General features: G+C 27.7%; 5 protein-coding genes across 11 annotated transcripts; 3 read left to right on the top strand and 2 right to left on the bottom strand.

Moving 5' to 3' along the window:
* Positions 1-349: 349 nt before the first annotated feature.
* CCT7 (chaperonin containing TCP1 subunit 7) lies at positions 350-3,776 on the top strand. Of its 2 annotated transcripts, XR_014982105.1 has the most exons (7): positions 350-503; positions 1,285-1,545; positions 1,777-2,106; positions 2,197-2,669; positions 2,769-3,038; positions 3,120-3,463; positions 3,561-3,774. XR_014982105.1 is itself a non-coding variant. In XM_035875977.2 (6 exons), exons 1-6 carry the CDS (start codon positions 501-503, stop codon positions 3,394-3,396), a joined length of 1,614 nt encoding a protein of 537 aa, XP_035731870.1. In that variant the 5' UTR covers positions 350-500; the 3' UTR covers positions 3,397-3,776. The 2 variants fall into 2 exon arrangements, 1 of the variants encoding a protein (XP_035731870.1); XM_035875977.2 differs by having other exon boundaries at positions 3,120-3,776.
* A 299-nt stretch (positions 3,777-4,075) lies between these two features.
* Fbw5 (F-box and WD repeat domain containing 5) lies at positions 4,076-9,645 on the top strand. 3 transcript variants are annotated; one of them, XM_035875976.2, is made up of 10 exons: positions 4,076-4,453; positions 4,599-4,756; positions 4,876-5,053; positions 5,158-5,350; positions 5,443-5,649; positions 5,749-5,978; positions 6,131-6,461; positions 6,574-6,786; positions 6,883-7,102; positions 9,491-9,645. In XM_035875976.2, the coding sequence occupies exons 1-10, from the start codon at positions 4,165-4,167 to the stop codon at positions 9,533-9,535; spliced, it is 2,064 nt and encodes a 687-aa protein (XP_035731869.2). In that variant the 5' UTR covers positions 4,076-4,164; the 3' UTR covers positions 9,536-9,645. The 3 variants fall into 3 exon arrangements, with proteins under 3 accessions (XP_035731869.2, XP_035731868.2, XP_085512816.1); XM_035875975.2 differs by lacking the exon at positions 9,491-9,645 and adding an exon at positions 9,044-9,252; XM_085656690.1 differs by lacking the exon at positions 9,491-9,645 and having other exon boundaries at positions 4,077-4,453; positions 6,883-8,263.
* LOC146873052 (E3 ubiquitin-protein ligase PPP1R11-like) lies at positions 8,401-11,592 on the bottom strand. Of its 2 annotated transcripts, none has more exons than XR_014982106.1 (5): positions 11,453-11,592; positions 9,452-9,560; positions 9,229-9,382; positions 9,020-9,158; positions 8,401-8,902 (listed from the first exon to the last, which is right to left on the bottom strand). XR_014982106.1 is itself a non-coding variant. In XM_085656700.1 (5 exons), exons 1-4 carry the CDS (start codon positions 11,534-11,536, stop codon positions 9,051-9,053), a joined length of 381 nt encoding a protein of 126 aa, XP_085512826.1. In that variant the 5' UTR covers positions 11,537-11,592; the 3' UTR covers positions 8,401-8,902; positions 9,020-9,050. The 2 variants fall into 2 exon arrangements, 1 of the variants encoding a protein (XP_085512826.1); XM_085656700.1 differs by having other exon boundaries at positions 9,020-9,084.
* Positions 9,733-11,595, bottom strand: LOC118445903 (succinyl-CoA:glutarate CoA-transferase). Of its 2 annotated transcripts, XM_035875979.2 has the most exons (3): positions 11,453-11,595; positions 10,136-11,049; positions 9,775-10,020 (listed from the first exon to the last, which is right to left on the bottom strand). In XM_035875979.2, the coding sequence occupies exons 2-3, from the start codon at positions 11,027-11,029 to the stop codon at positions 9,790-9,792; spliced, it is 1,125 nt and encodes a 374-aa protein (XP_035731872.1). In that variant the 5' UTR covers positions 11,030-11,049; positions 11,453-11,595; the 3' UTR covers positions 9,775-9,789. The 2 variants fall into 2 exon arrangements, with proteins under 2 accessions (XP_035731871.1, XP_035731872.1); XM_035875978.2 differs by lacking the exon at positions 11,453-11,595 and having other exon boundaries at positions 9,733-10,020; positions 10,136-11,445.
* LOC118445905 (putative RNA-binding protein 18) lies at positions 11,465-13,707 on the top strand. Of its 2 annotated transcripts, none has more exons than XM_085656699.1 (6): positions 11,465-11,571; positions 12,276-12,360; positions 12,474-12,574; positions 12,740-12,950; positions 13,026-13,102; positions 13,166-13,707. In XM_085656699.1, exons 2-6 carry the CDS (start codon positions 12,355-12,357, stop codon positions 13,380-13,382), a joined length of 612 nt encoding a protein of 203 aa, XP_085512825.1. In that variant the 5' UTR covers positions 11,465-11,571; positions 12,276-12,354; the 3' UTR covers positions 13,383-13,707. The 2 variants fall into 2 exon arrangements, with proteins under 2 accessions (XP_085512825.1, XP_085512824.1); XM_085656698.1 differs by lacking the exon at positions 11,465-11,571 and adding an exon at positions 11,909-12,140 and having other exon boundaries at positions 13,166-13,706.
* The last annotated feature ends 27 nt before the right edge of the window (positions 13,708-13,734 follow it).

The following is a 13,734-nucleotide window of genomic DNA, read 5'->3' as shown; positions in this document are numbered from 1 at the left end:
ATCATTATTATTTTATTTAAGTAATTCTTTTTATCTTGTAGAATATCAAATAAATTCGAACTATAATATAAAAGGCGGGAATCCAATATGGTGACGTTTTAGTAAAGGTTAGTTCTCTCTCGCTTCTCTCTCTCTCTCTCTCTCTCTCTCTCTCTCTCTTATGTATATTTTATTACAACTGCTTATTGCTGATTGGTGAATTATTATACTTGTATTATTGTATAATGTTTTGTATCTTTTAATATTTTTTTCATTTAAAAAATAATAAAAGTAATATATTATATATATATCAATTGCTATATATGTTTTTATATTTCATAATTGAAGGTAAAGGATCTGTCGATAATGAAGATACAAACAAATTTTTACCCCTCTGCAGAAGTTCGTAAACCTTATTAAACGGTTCATGACAATTTGTTCTGAACTTCAGATTCTGATTTTTTGCTAAAAATCACATTGGGTGAATTTAAAGAAAAAATTTCATACAAGAATTTAAAAAGATGGTAGGTTTTTTTAATACAATATGTTATTATATATAAACATACACTTGTTTTACATTAGCTTATATTTTTTATATAAAACAATGTAACCAAATATTTCTTGACTTTTCTATCTTAGCCATGCTTTATATTTTATATTATTCCTTCAAATTAATTTATTTATTCATATTCTATGTTAGTAAAAAATTTTTTTTTTCATTAATATAACTATGATCATATACATATATACGTACACAAAAGCTTTGTAATTTTATTAAAGATTATATTCTTCTAACCTTATAAGGAAATTAATTTTGACTCACGCCCACTTAACTTTGCCGGTAAAAGAAGTTTTTTAGAATATAAAGAAAATATATATATATACATTATAATTAATAATATATATATATTTACTTAATTAATTACTTAAATAAAAATTCATACTTTGTTTTTTCTCTTGTTTAAAATACGTGAAAGAACAAATTCAGAAATTTACAATATTATATAGTCATAGAATAAAAAATCATCCTAACAAACTAGCCAAGTATCTTAAATGTTTTATAGATAATAAATGAATAACTATAGACTCTCAATTCAGTTGTTTTAAATAGTATAATATAATAAAGTGTACAATTGATAAAGAATATTTAATAGTTTGTAAAGCATTGGAAAAAATTATATAAAAAAGCAAAAAGAACAAAAATTAAAACGATGGGAAGATATATGAGAGTACTATTCACTTTTGTTATTAAAAAGATATTTTTTATTGACGTTATATCTTATACCAATTAATTTTTATTTCCAGCAACCTCAAATAATTTTGTTGAAAGAAGGTACAGATGCATCTCAAGGAAAACAACAAGTAATATCAAATATAAATGCATGTCAAGTGGTTGTAGATGCTGTGAGGACCACGTTAGGTCCTCGTGGTATGGATAAGCTTATTGTAGATCAAAATTCTAAAAGCACTATTTCTAATGATGGTGCTACTATATTAAAACTATTAGAAATTGTACATCCTGCAGCTAAGACATTGGTAGACATTGCGAAATCTCAAGATGCAGAGGTAAATTTCATTATATTACAAAATCTTTATGGTATTTTTCTCTCTATTACAGTATAGAACAAAAGTATAAAAATGAAATACTGATGTTCTTTATTTAGAGAAAATTGAACACGGGATATATAGACTAGTAATTTCTTGTAGTTATGAAATTGCTTCAATAATATCCAACATATAAATGGGAGTAATTTTAGAACCAAAATTTAATAAATCGGAATATATTATTTTGTGTAGGTTGGCGATGGTACAACCAGTGTTGTTCTATTAGCAGGAGAATTTCTGAAACAAATGAAACCATTTATCGAAGAGGGTGTGCATCCACGTATCATAATCAAAGCTTTGCGTCGTGCTTTACAACTTGCAATTGAGAAAATCAATGCATTAAGTATTAAAATGAATAAAGATGATCTTAAAAATCAAGAAAACCTCTTGAAAGAATGTGCAGCCACTTCTATGAGTTCAAAATTAATTCATCAGCAGAAGAAATATTTTAGCGAATTAGTTGTCAAAGCTGTTATGATGTTAGATGATTTATTACCTTTAAATATGATCGGTTTTAAGAAGGTATTATATTTGTTTTTACTGATAATACATGTACATATAAAATATGTTATTAACTCATTAAAAACTCGCAATTATTTATTTAATATATAGGTATCTGGCGGAGCTTTAGAGGATTCAGAGTTAATTGAAGGTGTTGCATTTAAAAAAACTTTTTCATACGCTGGATTTGAAATGCAACCTAAGAACTATTCCAATTGCAAAATTGCTCTATTAAACATTGAATTAGAACTTAAAGCAGAGAGAGATAATGCGGAAGTTCGTGTAGATAATGTTGCAGAATATCAGAAAATCGTTGATGCAGAATGGAAAATTTTATATGATAAACTTGAAAAGATTTGGCAAATTGGGGCAAATATAGTATTATCGAAATTGCCGATTGGAGATGTAGCGACACAATATTTTGCCGATAGAGATATGTTTTGTGCTGGTAGAGTTCCAGATGAAGATTTAAAGAGAATAATGAAAGCATGTGGAGGAAGCATTTTGACTACTATACATGATATCAAAGAATTAGATCTTGGAGATTGTGGTCTCTTTGAAGAAAAGCAAATTGGCAGCGAAAGGTAATGAAAAAACAATTTTTTTTCTTTTTTTTTTTTTTTTTTTTTTTTTTTTTAATCTGTTCTACTGGTACTAAAAGCTATAATATTTATGTTTTTTAGATTTAATGTACTCCGTAAATGTCGTAATGCTAAAACTTGTACATTTATTTTACGTGGCGGAGCAGAACAATTTTTAGAAGAAACGGAAAGATCTCTTCACGATGCAATTATGGTAGTAAGACGTATGGTAAAAAATGATGCCATTGTTGCCGGTGGTGGGAGTATCGAAATGGAATTATCAAAAACTTTGCGCGATTATTCCCGTACAATTGCAGGGAAAGAACAGTTACTAATTGGTGCATTGGCAAGAGCTCTTGAAATTATACCTAGGTATAGATTTTATTTAAATTATTTTCATTTGCAAAAACTCTTAGAAAATGTAATCATTCTTTTTTTTTTTTTTTACTATAGACAATTATGTGACAATGCCGGTTTTGATGCAACAAATATTCTAAATAAATTGCGACAGAAGCATCATAAAGGCCTGTATTGGTATGGTGTTGATATAAATTCTGAAGATATAGCTGACAATATGGAAGCTTGTGTTTGGGAACCTGCAGTAGTTAAAATCAATGCTTTAACTGCAGCAACCGAAGCTGCCTGTTTAATTTTATCTGTAGATGAGACAATAAAAAATCCAAGAAGCACTAATGATTCTGAAGGTCGTGGAATGGGAAGACCAATGTAATATGTCATTACATTGGAGAAGAAAACTAAAAAAAATAAACAAAGAATTTTAATCTTCATGTACTACAGTAAATATTCTGTTGTACTTATTAACATTGAAAGTTTAACAACTATATATTATTAATTTTACAAATTAAGATTTGATTTGTATATGATATTTTTCAGTTGCAGCATACAATAAATACATGAGCGATATTACTTAAATGAACAATCCCACTATCCAAATTGAAAATCAATTGGAATCTTTCTTAAAATTTTTTTTACATTAATCTTTTAATATGAGAAAATTTAATGATCTTAATGAAATAGATAACTAGTTATAAAATAGTATTACTTGCTTATATAATTCAATGCCTTAACTTAAACGCTATTCAAATATAGTAATCGCACGCATTAAATTTGTATCGTTTTCATATATATATAGCATTATAAAGTTCGTCTTTTGTAATATTTAATACGTATTAAGTAATAAATACTTAAATAAAATAAAATAAAAATTTCTAGTCAAATTTTTTTCACGAGATTATGATTTTAATAAGAGCTAATTAAAATTTACCTGATTTTACGTGGGCATGTGGTATGCGGACACGCGTGTGACGTCAATTAATTTTGTAGTCCTTAAATTTACCGCCTAAATTTAGACCAATCGGTAGAAAACGTTCTGCGCACGTACTTACATTTCCCTGCCTAACATCATAGGTGGAGTAGTGCGAGCAACAACTACTGACAGATATCAGCTGTTCCAGTAAATAAGGAACCGCATTTAGGAATGGATGTTGTTGAAAATATTATAGAAAATGGAACAAATAGCGTCGAAAGTCTCGACGAAGAAACAAATACAGATGAAGATTCGACACAAATATCAGAGGGTAATGAGAATTGGTATTATATGCCAGATTCTATACTTCTCAGTATTTTTCAATACCTAACACCAAGAGAACTAGTAACAGCAGGAGAAGTATGTAGATCATGGAACAAAGTATCGCAAGATGAATTTCTTTGGAGAGACTTATTCTATCAAACTTATAAAATAGATTCAAATATTGGTATTATGCCAGGTCAGTTGTGTTATATATTTGTATAATAATTTTAATATTGAAGTAACTTTTATGCATATATTATCATACATGATAAAAAAATCTGGTGATCAAAATATATTTCACCTAACAAATTCATTTATAACTTTAAATATACATGTTTTAGGAAAAACTTCCTGGTTTGAAGAATTTAAGCGTTTAGCATATCATACTCCCTTAATAGAAACTGAAGTTCTAAATCATCATTCACATCAAGTATTGCATGTTAGTTTTTCGCACAATGGCAAAATGTTTGCAACGTGTTCAAAAGATGGATACATCCTTGTACGTTCATTTTACTTGTCTTTCATAAAATTAATTTATACTCATATAATTATAACAATTTTTATGTCACATATTAATATAATAAATAATTTTCACATATTAATTTGAATGATTGACAGGTATGGAAAAGTCAACATCCAGTTAATATTATATATCTTAATGATATGAAAACATTTAGCTGGAAATATACTCAGTTTTCACAGTTCAATTCTACTGATACTTTACTTCTTGTCTCTGGTGTACATTTTGGTACACCACATAGTACATCAGGAGAAATAGCTGTCTTCAGAGTAGCACGTAAGTTTAAAAGTTTAAACAAAAAAGAAAAAATCTGTATAATTTAATTATTAAAAATTTATTGTACTTATACATCTATTTTCTTATTGTTTCTTTCATTACAGCTGGCTTTCAACTTCAATGTAGAGTAGCGAATAAACCGTATGATATATTTGGTACTTGGTATAGTGAACATTACCTTTTAAGTGGAAATTTATATTGGCTGGCACACTTGGTTAGTACTAGTGTACTCTGGCTAAATAAGGCTAATCAAGAATCAGCAAGTGAGCATGTGCCCATCATGACACAACTGTTTAGGTATGCTAACTATAATGTAGTTTACTTATTAACATTAATTATTGTTAAAAAATTAAGAAAATATTGTAATATATTTATTTTTTATTTCATAGGTTTTATAATGGAAATGCTTCTTCAATAAGAGCAATTATGATTGCAAATTGCTTAGCTCCCGCAATCGATTCTGAAAGTTCACAAGATCAACCTTCATCGTCAAATAACAAAGAAGATAATGCTCAAAATCATATAGCAACATCTTCAACTAATAATTCACCACAAGAAGAACCAGTTGTACTTCATCATGTCTCATCTAGATTACAGTAAGACCATTTAGATCGCATAACTAGTATATTTGATAGTTCTATGAAGATACATGTAAGTTAATTACATTACAAAATAATGTAAAATTATTCAAATAGGTACAGTACAATAGAAGGACGTTTTATGAATTGGATAAAACTTGGTGATGGTTTTGAATATGCCAGTCCCATACAATATAATAAAGAATATAGACAAGTTGAAAAAGAAAAAACAGCACATGAAGCTGATAGTGAAAGTGATAGTGAAAATGAGAATGAGAATGAGAATGAGAATGAAAATGAAAACGAAAATGAAAATCAACAGTGGAATGAAGAGAACGAATCTGCAGGTATATATAATAAACTTAAAATTCTCCAATATATATATATATATATATATATATATATATATATATATATATATATATATATATATATATATATATATATACTAAATAATTTTGTGAGCAATTATTTTCTTATTTATTATTGTTCCTAATAGAATCATCAACAGCAGAAGAGTGTGATTCTGATGAATTATCTAATAATCCAGAAAAATTCTTAATTTTTACAACTGGATCAAAAACATATACACCTCATCAAGTTGGCTTTAAAAGGATCAAATTAGTTACCTTCCCAAGAAGATTAGATCCAGGACCATCACTTCGTGAAAGATTAGCGCAACGAGAAAGAGAACGAGAAAGACAAAACTCAGGAACTTTATATACTAATTGGTTGGATTATGAAGCAGTTGCTGATAGATTTGATAAAGTAGATCACTTAATTGATTTACATGGTCATATTATAGGAATGGGTCTTTCTCCAGATCACAGGTATTGTTGATTTTACTTTTTGTGTATGTAGTAACAAAGATTATTAATTTTATGAAATTTCATATATTGCATAAGTAGAAAAAATATAGAAACAACAATAATACTTTTGCAGATATTTATATGTCAATACAAGGCCTTGGCCAAGAGGATATGTTATTACTAATCCATTACAACCTCCACCTATAGCTCAAGAAATAGATATTCATGTAATTGATTTAGTAACATTGAAACAAGTTGGTACAATGTTAAGAGCGCATAAAGCATATACTCCAAATAATGAATGTTTCTTTATATTTCTGGATGTATGCAACGAATATGTGGCAAGGTGAATAAGAATTTTAACAGTTCTTAGGATGTTTTGCTTCAAATCAATAATTCACATTTGAATATAATTCTTAATATTATATTTTTTTTTTCCTAGTGGTGCTGAAGATAAACATGGCTATCTTTGGGATAGACATTATGGAGTTTGTTTAACCAAATTCCCTCATTCTGATGTTGTCAATTCTGTAGCTTTCAATCCTAAAGATCCCGAGATGTTAGTTACAACTAGCGATGATTATACAGTCAAAATATGGCGCAGTCGAGCTATGGTGAAATCCTTAGGTTTAAACGAACATTCTTTTAATCGAGGAATGGAAGTAAGAAAAAAGAGCAGTTATCATAAACCCGGTTGTAATGTTGACTGACTAAAGACTATTAAATTTCCTATTTAAAAGCTTATGATTAAAAAATCATCTCTCAGCCTTGTATATCTACTGGATCATAACAATTATACCTGCAACATTCACCTTAACACAAACATGATTGAGCACATTTATGCATAGTATGAATGCAGTTGTGAAATTATTATATATACGTGTGTATGAGTACGTGTATGTGTGTGTGTATAATTTTGAGTGATACAACTGTATAGTTCTACAAAATCAGCACTTTTACTATATGTTCAGTGTTCCTGTTAATAACTTCCTTTAAATTACTTTTTTATGTTTCTACTGTCCATTTATTTGTTGTTATGTAATAACCAAACGAAACAACATGATTAGCTGTTATTTTTTCTGCTCAATTAGAATATAAATAAACGTATTGGCACATTCGTGTCTTTGCAAAATATATTCAAATTTCTATATAGAGAATGATATAAATAACTATTGTGAAAGTTTGTTAAAGTATAACATCATGAAATATATCAGTGATATTTACTTTTTCATTATCAGGTAGATTTTTAATATTATTTTGAAAATATTTATAAGTTTTCTAATAAGCAATTTAACTACTAAGCTACTGATGTATTATATGATATATATTCGCATATATAAAAATATTTAATTTCTTTAATATTACAATAACAAATGTCAAACTCTTTTGATAGTTTATTATATGCGATAATTATTAAAATTTAGGAAATTTTGACCATTTTTATACGTGACATGTTTGATTTTTCTTTTTAATTTGCAAATTTCTATGTATATATTATAACTATTGTTTCTTATTAAATGAATATACGTTATAATAGTATTAAAATACAAAGAATAATGAGTGAGTTATCATTCTACTTTGAAGACAATAAATTTGATTGTAAAATTATGGGAACCTCTGTTCAATGACATAAAAAGTATACTTATATATAATACTTTTTCAGAATAATATAGAAAGATATATTTCAGAATACAGTACCCTCAGAAAATATAATATAACATATAATAAGAATATAGTCTTAAGCATGTCACGTACCTGTCATCAAAATATATCTATGTAACATAACATCATGAGTGATTAATAACAGAAATAATATAAATAATGTTACTATTATAATCATTCTGCAACATATTTAGTGTCATGTAATAAGATAAATATAGAAAATCTAATTTCTTTATATTGATCCGAAATTTATTAACATTTTTTCAATAAAATATAATTTTGGATAACATGTCTATAAATTCTTAAATGTACTATTCATCAAAAAATTTAGTTTTCTACGACTAAATAAAATTAAAACTTTATAAGAATTTCAGATTACTACTATCAATTTTGATTAAAATGAATATAAGATCATGAATCTAGTACTTACAGCAACTAAGTTAAAATAATTGGAGATACATGAATAATAATCAAATAAATTGTATTTAAGAGAACTCAAATTGATTAAACGCTATTGTATGATCTATTCTCTTTTTGAATTCAAAGAATTTTGAATTTTTACAAAATATTAAAAAAGTGAACAATGAAAGATAATATATTCATGTTGTATCACAAATCAATATTCTTTCTCCCTTTAAAGAAGCAGATATAAAATGAATAATTTGTTTCATAAAATTTCAGTATAATGCTGCAGTTTTTAATTGCAGCTTTCTTTATAACATCCGTGCATAATACTGTGTACTTTGCATTATAATAAGACTTTAATTTATGTTATTTATAATGGTTGGTGTTTGCAGTGCCTGTAAAATTAAGCTCATTAAATTATATAATCTTTTCAAATATACACACACACACAATCAAAATGCATCATTTAAATGTCATAATGCAATACAAAATAAGAAAGCTAATTAACTAACCTGGGGTGCTTATACTTTCTTCAGATGAAACCTAACAGTGATGTGGAAGACAGATCATGGACACCCTAGTCTCAATGGGAAATGGTTATTAGGAGAAAAATGAGAATATATATATTTATATTAATTGCTTCTATTAATTCTAAAACAAATAGAAAAATACGCTTAGTTGAATATTTGCTCACATAAAACTATTTAATAAAGTAATTTACCATAGTGGATTCATTTTATGTTGAGATGGTTCTGCATTATTTGGTAAAGCCTTTTCATGAACATCTTTATGACCATGACAATGTTCACATTCGTCATCACTATCATCAGAACTACTTTCGCCAAAATTTTTTGGTTTTTTATAAATACAACAACCTAAAAATAACGTCAAACTTTACATACAATTCATTTTAAATAATAATAGTTTCATTTGAATAAACGTACATTTTGATTTCTTTTTATTCATATGTTCATTGTCCACAGTTCCCTGAGTCCACTGAACTTTTTTGTTTGATCGTGGTTTTCTAAGACGCAAGCGTACGGTTGGAACATCCTAAAAAATATAAATCTATTGTATTTATCAAAAAAGAATATTATTAAAAATATATATACATTGAACATTGAAGAAAATAATAAAAAAGCTTGATAAAAATAAGTTTTATTATATGATACAATACAATGTTTTACTGTAAAATTATTATGTAAATAAAATAACATATAATTACTATAAAATAATAGATATATAATCGTTAAATATAAATAATGATAATAGTTTAGTTTGATCACTGTATAATTTTCTGTGATATTAAATTTTGTATCTCATCATCAGAATATTTTAATAAATCTCTTAAGATTTCATTTGTATGTTGCCCTAACATTGGAGGTGGAAGTCTGACACTATTATTAGCATAACTATATGTTACTGGTGGTCCAACAACACATATTTTTCCTATATTAGAATGTTCCACTTCTTTAACCAATCCTATGTGTTTTACATGATTGTCCTCAAAGACCTATAAAATAATGTAATACACATAATAACCTATTATAAAATAAATATATTTCTTGGACAATGTTTTCCAATATTTCTTGAGATGTGTAACTCCTAAACTTCCTAAAAAAATTTACCTGTTCTATGGTATTAACAGGTCCATATGGAAATGTGGATCCTTCAAATATTGCCATCCATTCTTTATTTGTTTTCTTTTTAAATTCACTTCTAAGTATATTCAATAATTCTTTTCTATTTTTCACTCTATTAACATTATTCTTATATTTATTATTATTACCTAATTCTATTAATTGCATCTTTTGAATTAGCTCAGTAAATTGAAAATCACTTCCTGTACCAACTGTTAAGTATCCGTCTTTTGTTGAAAAAGCTTCATAAGGTACAATACTTTCATGTTCAGAACCCCATCTTGTTGCCTCTTGACCAGCATTCAAGTAATTTGACCCGATATTTATTAAACTAGCAATTTGAGTAGATAAAAGATTACACTGAATCCACTGTCCTTCCTTAGTTTTTAATCTTTGAAGTAATGCTGCCATGATAGCACCATGTGCATAAAGACCTGTAGCCATATCAGTCATAGCTACACCCACTTTGCATGGAGGTCCATCTTTAAAGCCTGTGATATGTAAAAGACCACCTATGGAACTAGCAATGACATCGTAACCTGGTCTATTAGCATAAGGACCTACAGAACCATAACCAGTCAAGGAACAATATATAAGATGAGGTGCTATCTTTTTTATATCCGTATATCCTAAACCCATTTTCATTAACTTTCCTGGAATGTAATTTTCTACAAGTACGTCAGACTTTTTAGCTAACTCATAGATAATATCTCTTCCTTTTTTCAAATCTATGCATATACTCTTCTTATTTCTATTAACGCTCACAAAATAAGTAGATTCTTGAGTTCCATTAAAAAATGGTGGTCCCCATTTACGTGCTTCATCGCCACTACCAGGTTTCTCAATTTTTATAACTTCTGCTCCAAGATCTCCAAGGATCATAGTGCAATAAGGACCGGCCACTATACGGGTAAGATCCAAAATACGAATACCAGATAATGGAGAACTATCGTTCTCTTGGATAGTACAGAAACTCTTAGATTTATTAATATTATATAAAAATGGTAAAAACCTTGGTTTGATACCAGTGTATAATATAGTAATACCAAATGATATGGACATATTTCTTCTATTTACGAATATAACTTAGAATAGGAGGAAACAATACTAGATATAATATTTACTGCCGTAAATATAAACAATAACACTCATATAAATATTCAAAAATTTACCGGCGAAATAATCTGTATCAATTAAAATTCAATTGATCTTTTAATATTATAAAAACGTTCGATTTGTATTCTTTACAGAATAACAAATAACCGGTACTATCAATAAAATGACGTATAAGCTAACAATACGAACCTGTGATCCAGAATCAGTGATATCCCCCTCCAATACTGTCTCCGTTTGCGATGCCGATTGTTCGGGCAAAGTTGTTCTTTCCATATCACCTAATTATTCTTCAAAATGTAGGATAAGATGCAAGTGATATAAACACACTAAATTATTTATTATTTTATGTTTATCCTTAATAAAATATACATAAGAATGACGCCATATTTAAATCATAAGCTACTACACTCGTATGAAACGTAACTGTTAAGTGTATATTCATATGTATTTTAATTTCTGATTAAAAATCTAAATGATATAAGAAGAAAATCAAAAAATCAATTCTAATATATAAAATTCGATAAGTTGCTGCGAAATTGAGAGAGATTAATGTATATATCTATCTCTAATATTTCTTTTTGAGGTAATAATTTGAGGACACTTCAGATGGCGCATCCTGTCTATAATTTTAACTTTAGACGCCGTGTGTATGTATAGGACACATATACAAAGTCTTTACAAAATTTGTTATTGAAATCAAATCTTATATTCTATATACAGATAAGTAGTGATTAGTCGTACACAATCTTATTATTTCGTTCTATTGCGCGACATGTTTGATGTTCATTTCGCGTATTATTCCTTTATATTATGTATTATGTTAACGACATTGGAAGATCTCAAAAAATGTCGTGCGTAATTGTAAAAGCTTCGTCAGGTAATAGAAAGCATGGAATTAATTTAAAATACTCTTTTAAAGTAACTTTTCATCGAAGTGCACATTAATCTATTATGTTATGCTATGTGGGTTCTTATAAATAAGAGAAGATATAATATTTCCTTTTATTTATAGATTTATATTGGAATCAATATCGACTAGCTAGGGTTTCTTATCATTAATGTGATAAAGCTTATTTGTTTCTCCCATTGGTATGGAGGTAAGTTTTTATGGATTTAAGCAGATAGATTCCATACATCTCCCTAAGATTAAAAAATATTATTCGTTTTGATAATCATCAAATCGTTGGTTAATCTTGATTATAAATTACAGCCAGGTGCTAAAGTTCCTTTGCCATTAGAACCTATAAAATCAAATCAGGTGGAAGATAGAAGATTATGGGTGGGTAACCTAGATCTAAGGATTAATGAGTAAGTATTTGCATGATCATATATTTTATGGTTTTTATTTCTTCAAATGAGTCATTTATTTTCTCAATGTGTTAATATGTTAATCAATTAAAACATCATATTGAGCAATGACACATTTGTAATTTATGAAACTATCTGAAAAACTAACTGTTTATTTGTCAACTGGTACCAACTCCTGAAACTCGTCCAAAAACATGGAACAATCGAAAAGTTCGACCTGCTATTTCATCGGTCAGGTCCACAAGCTGGTCAACCAAGGGGATATGCATTTGTTACTTATAAAAAGATAGAAGATGCTGAAGCAGCAAAAGATGCTTTACATAATCTAAAAGTAGGTGCTAAAAATATAGTAGTAAGATGGGCTCATAGTGTCACAGAGGTAAGTGAAAAAGTAATGGAACTATAATTTTATATTTTAATAAAAATCATATTTTTTATACTAATTTATTTTTAGCCTGACATAGAAAAACCAAAGCCAAAAATAGATATACCTGCCTTAGCAGGTGCAAAAAAAGAAGATAAAAAAATAAGGTTGGTTTTTCATTTTTATTGATATTTCTAATTTAGATATTAATTTTAATATAATTCCTATAGCCGTGAGACTGCTATCCAGGCAATAGAAGCAAAACTCAAATTAATGAAAGAATCAGAAGAAGAATTTGAATTGAACAAACCTTTGGATGGATCTCCTATCATACATCTATATCAGAGAACAGAAAATCAAAAACCGTCCACATCTACACGCCATCATAATCGTGGAAACCATCACCACAATAACAAGCCATATAATCGTTATAAGCCAAGAAGATAACTCAAATTGTCTATCCACATTTTTCATAAACAACATATTTTGAGTGATTATTTGAAGAGAAATACAATATGGAATCCTTTTCATGTCATTATTATCATTGATATTTATATCATTTATATTTATAAAAGCATAGTATTATAAAATTGCTGATTCTTCTCTTGCGTGTGTATGTGTGCGTGCGTAAATGATTCCTATATGGTGCAGACAAATGTAAAGCACCAAAAATATAACTATTTTAATTCATTAATAATGCTATGCTTGATATGTATGTACATGACGTACGTGTATTTTCATAATATATTGTATCAACATCTTTTGATAATAAACAAAAACATGTAATAAACTTTAAGAA

This window comes from Vespa mandarinia, chromosome 4 (assembly GCF_050613455.1).
Source record: "Vespa mandarinia isolate Hongniang chromosome 4, ASM5061345v1, whole genome shotgun sequence".
In the NCBI taxonomy this organism is placed as follows: Eukaryota; Metazoa; Arthropoda; class Insecta; order Hymenoptera; family Vespidae; genus Vespa; species Vespa mandarinia.
Note: the sequence above shows the minus strand (reverse complement) of the source record. Positions and strands in the feature narration are given on the sequence as shown.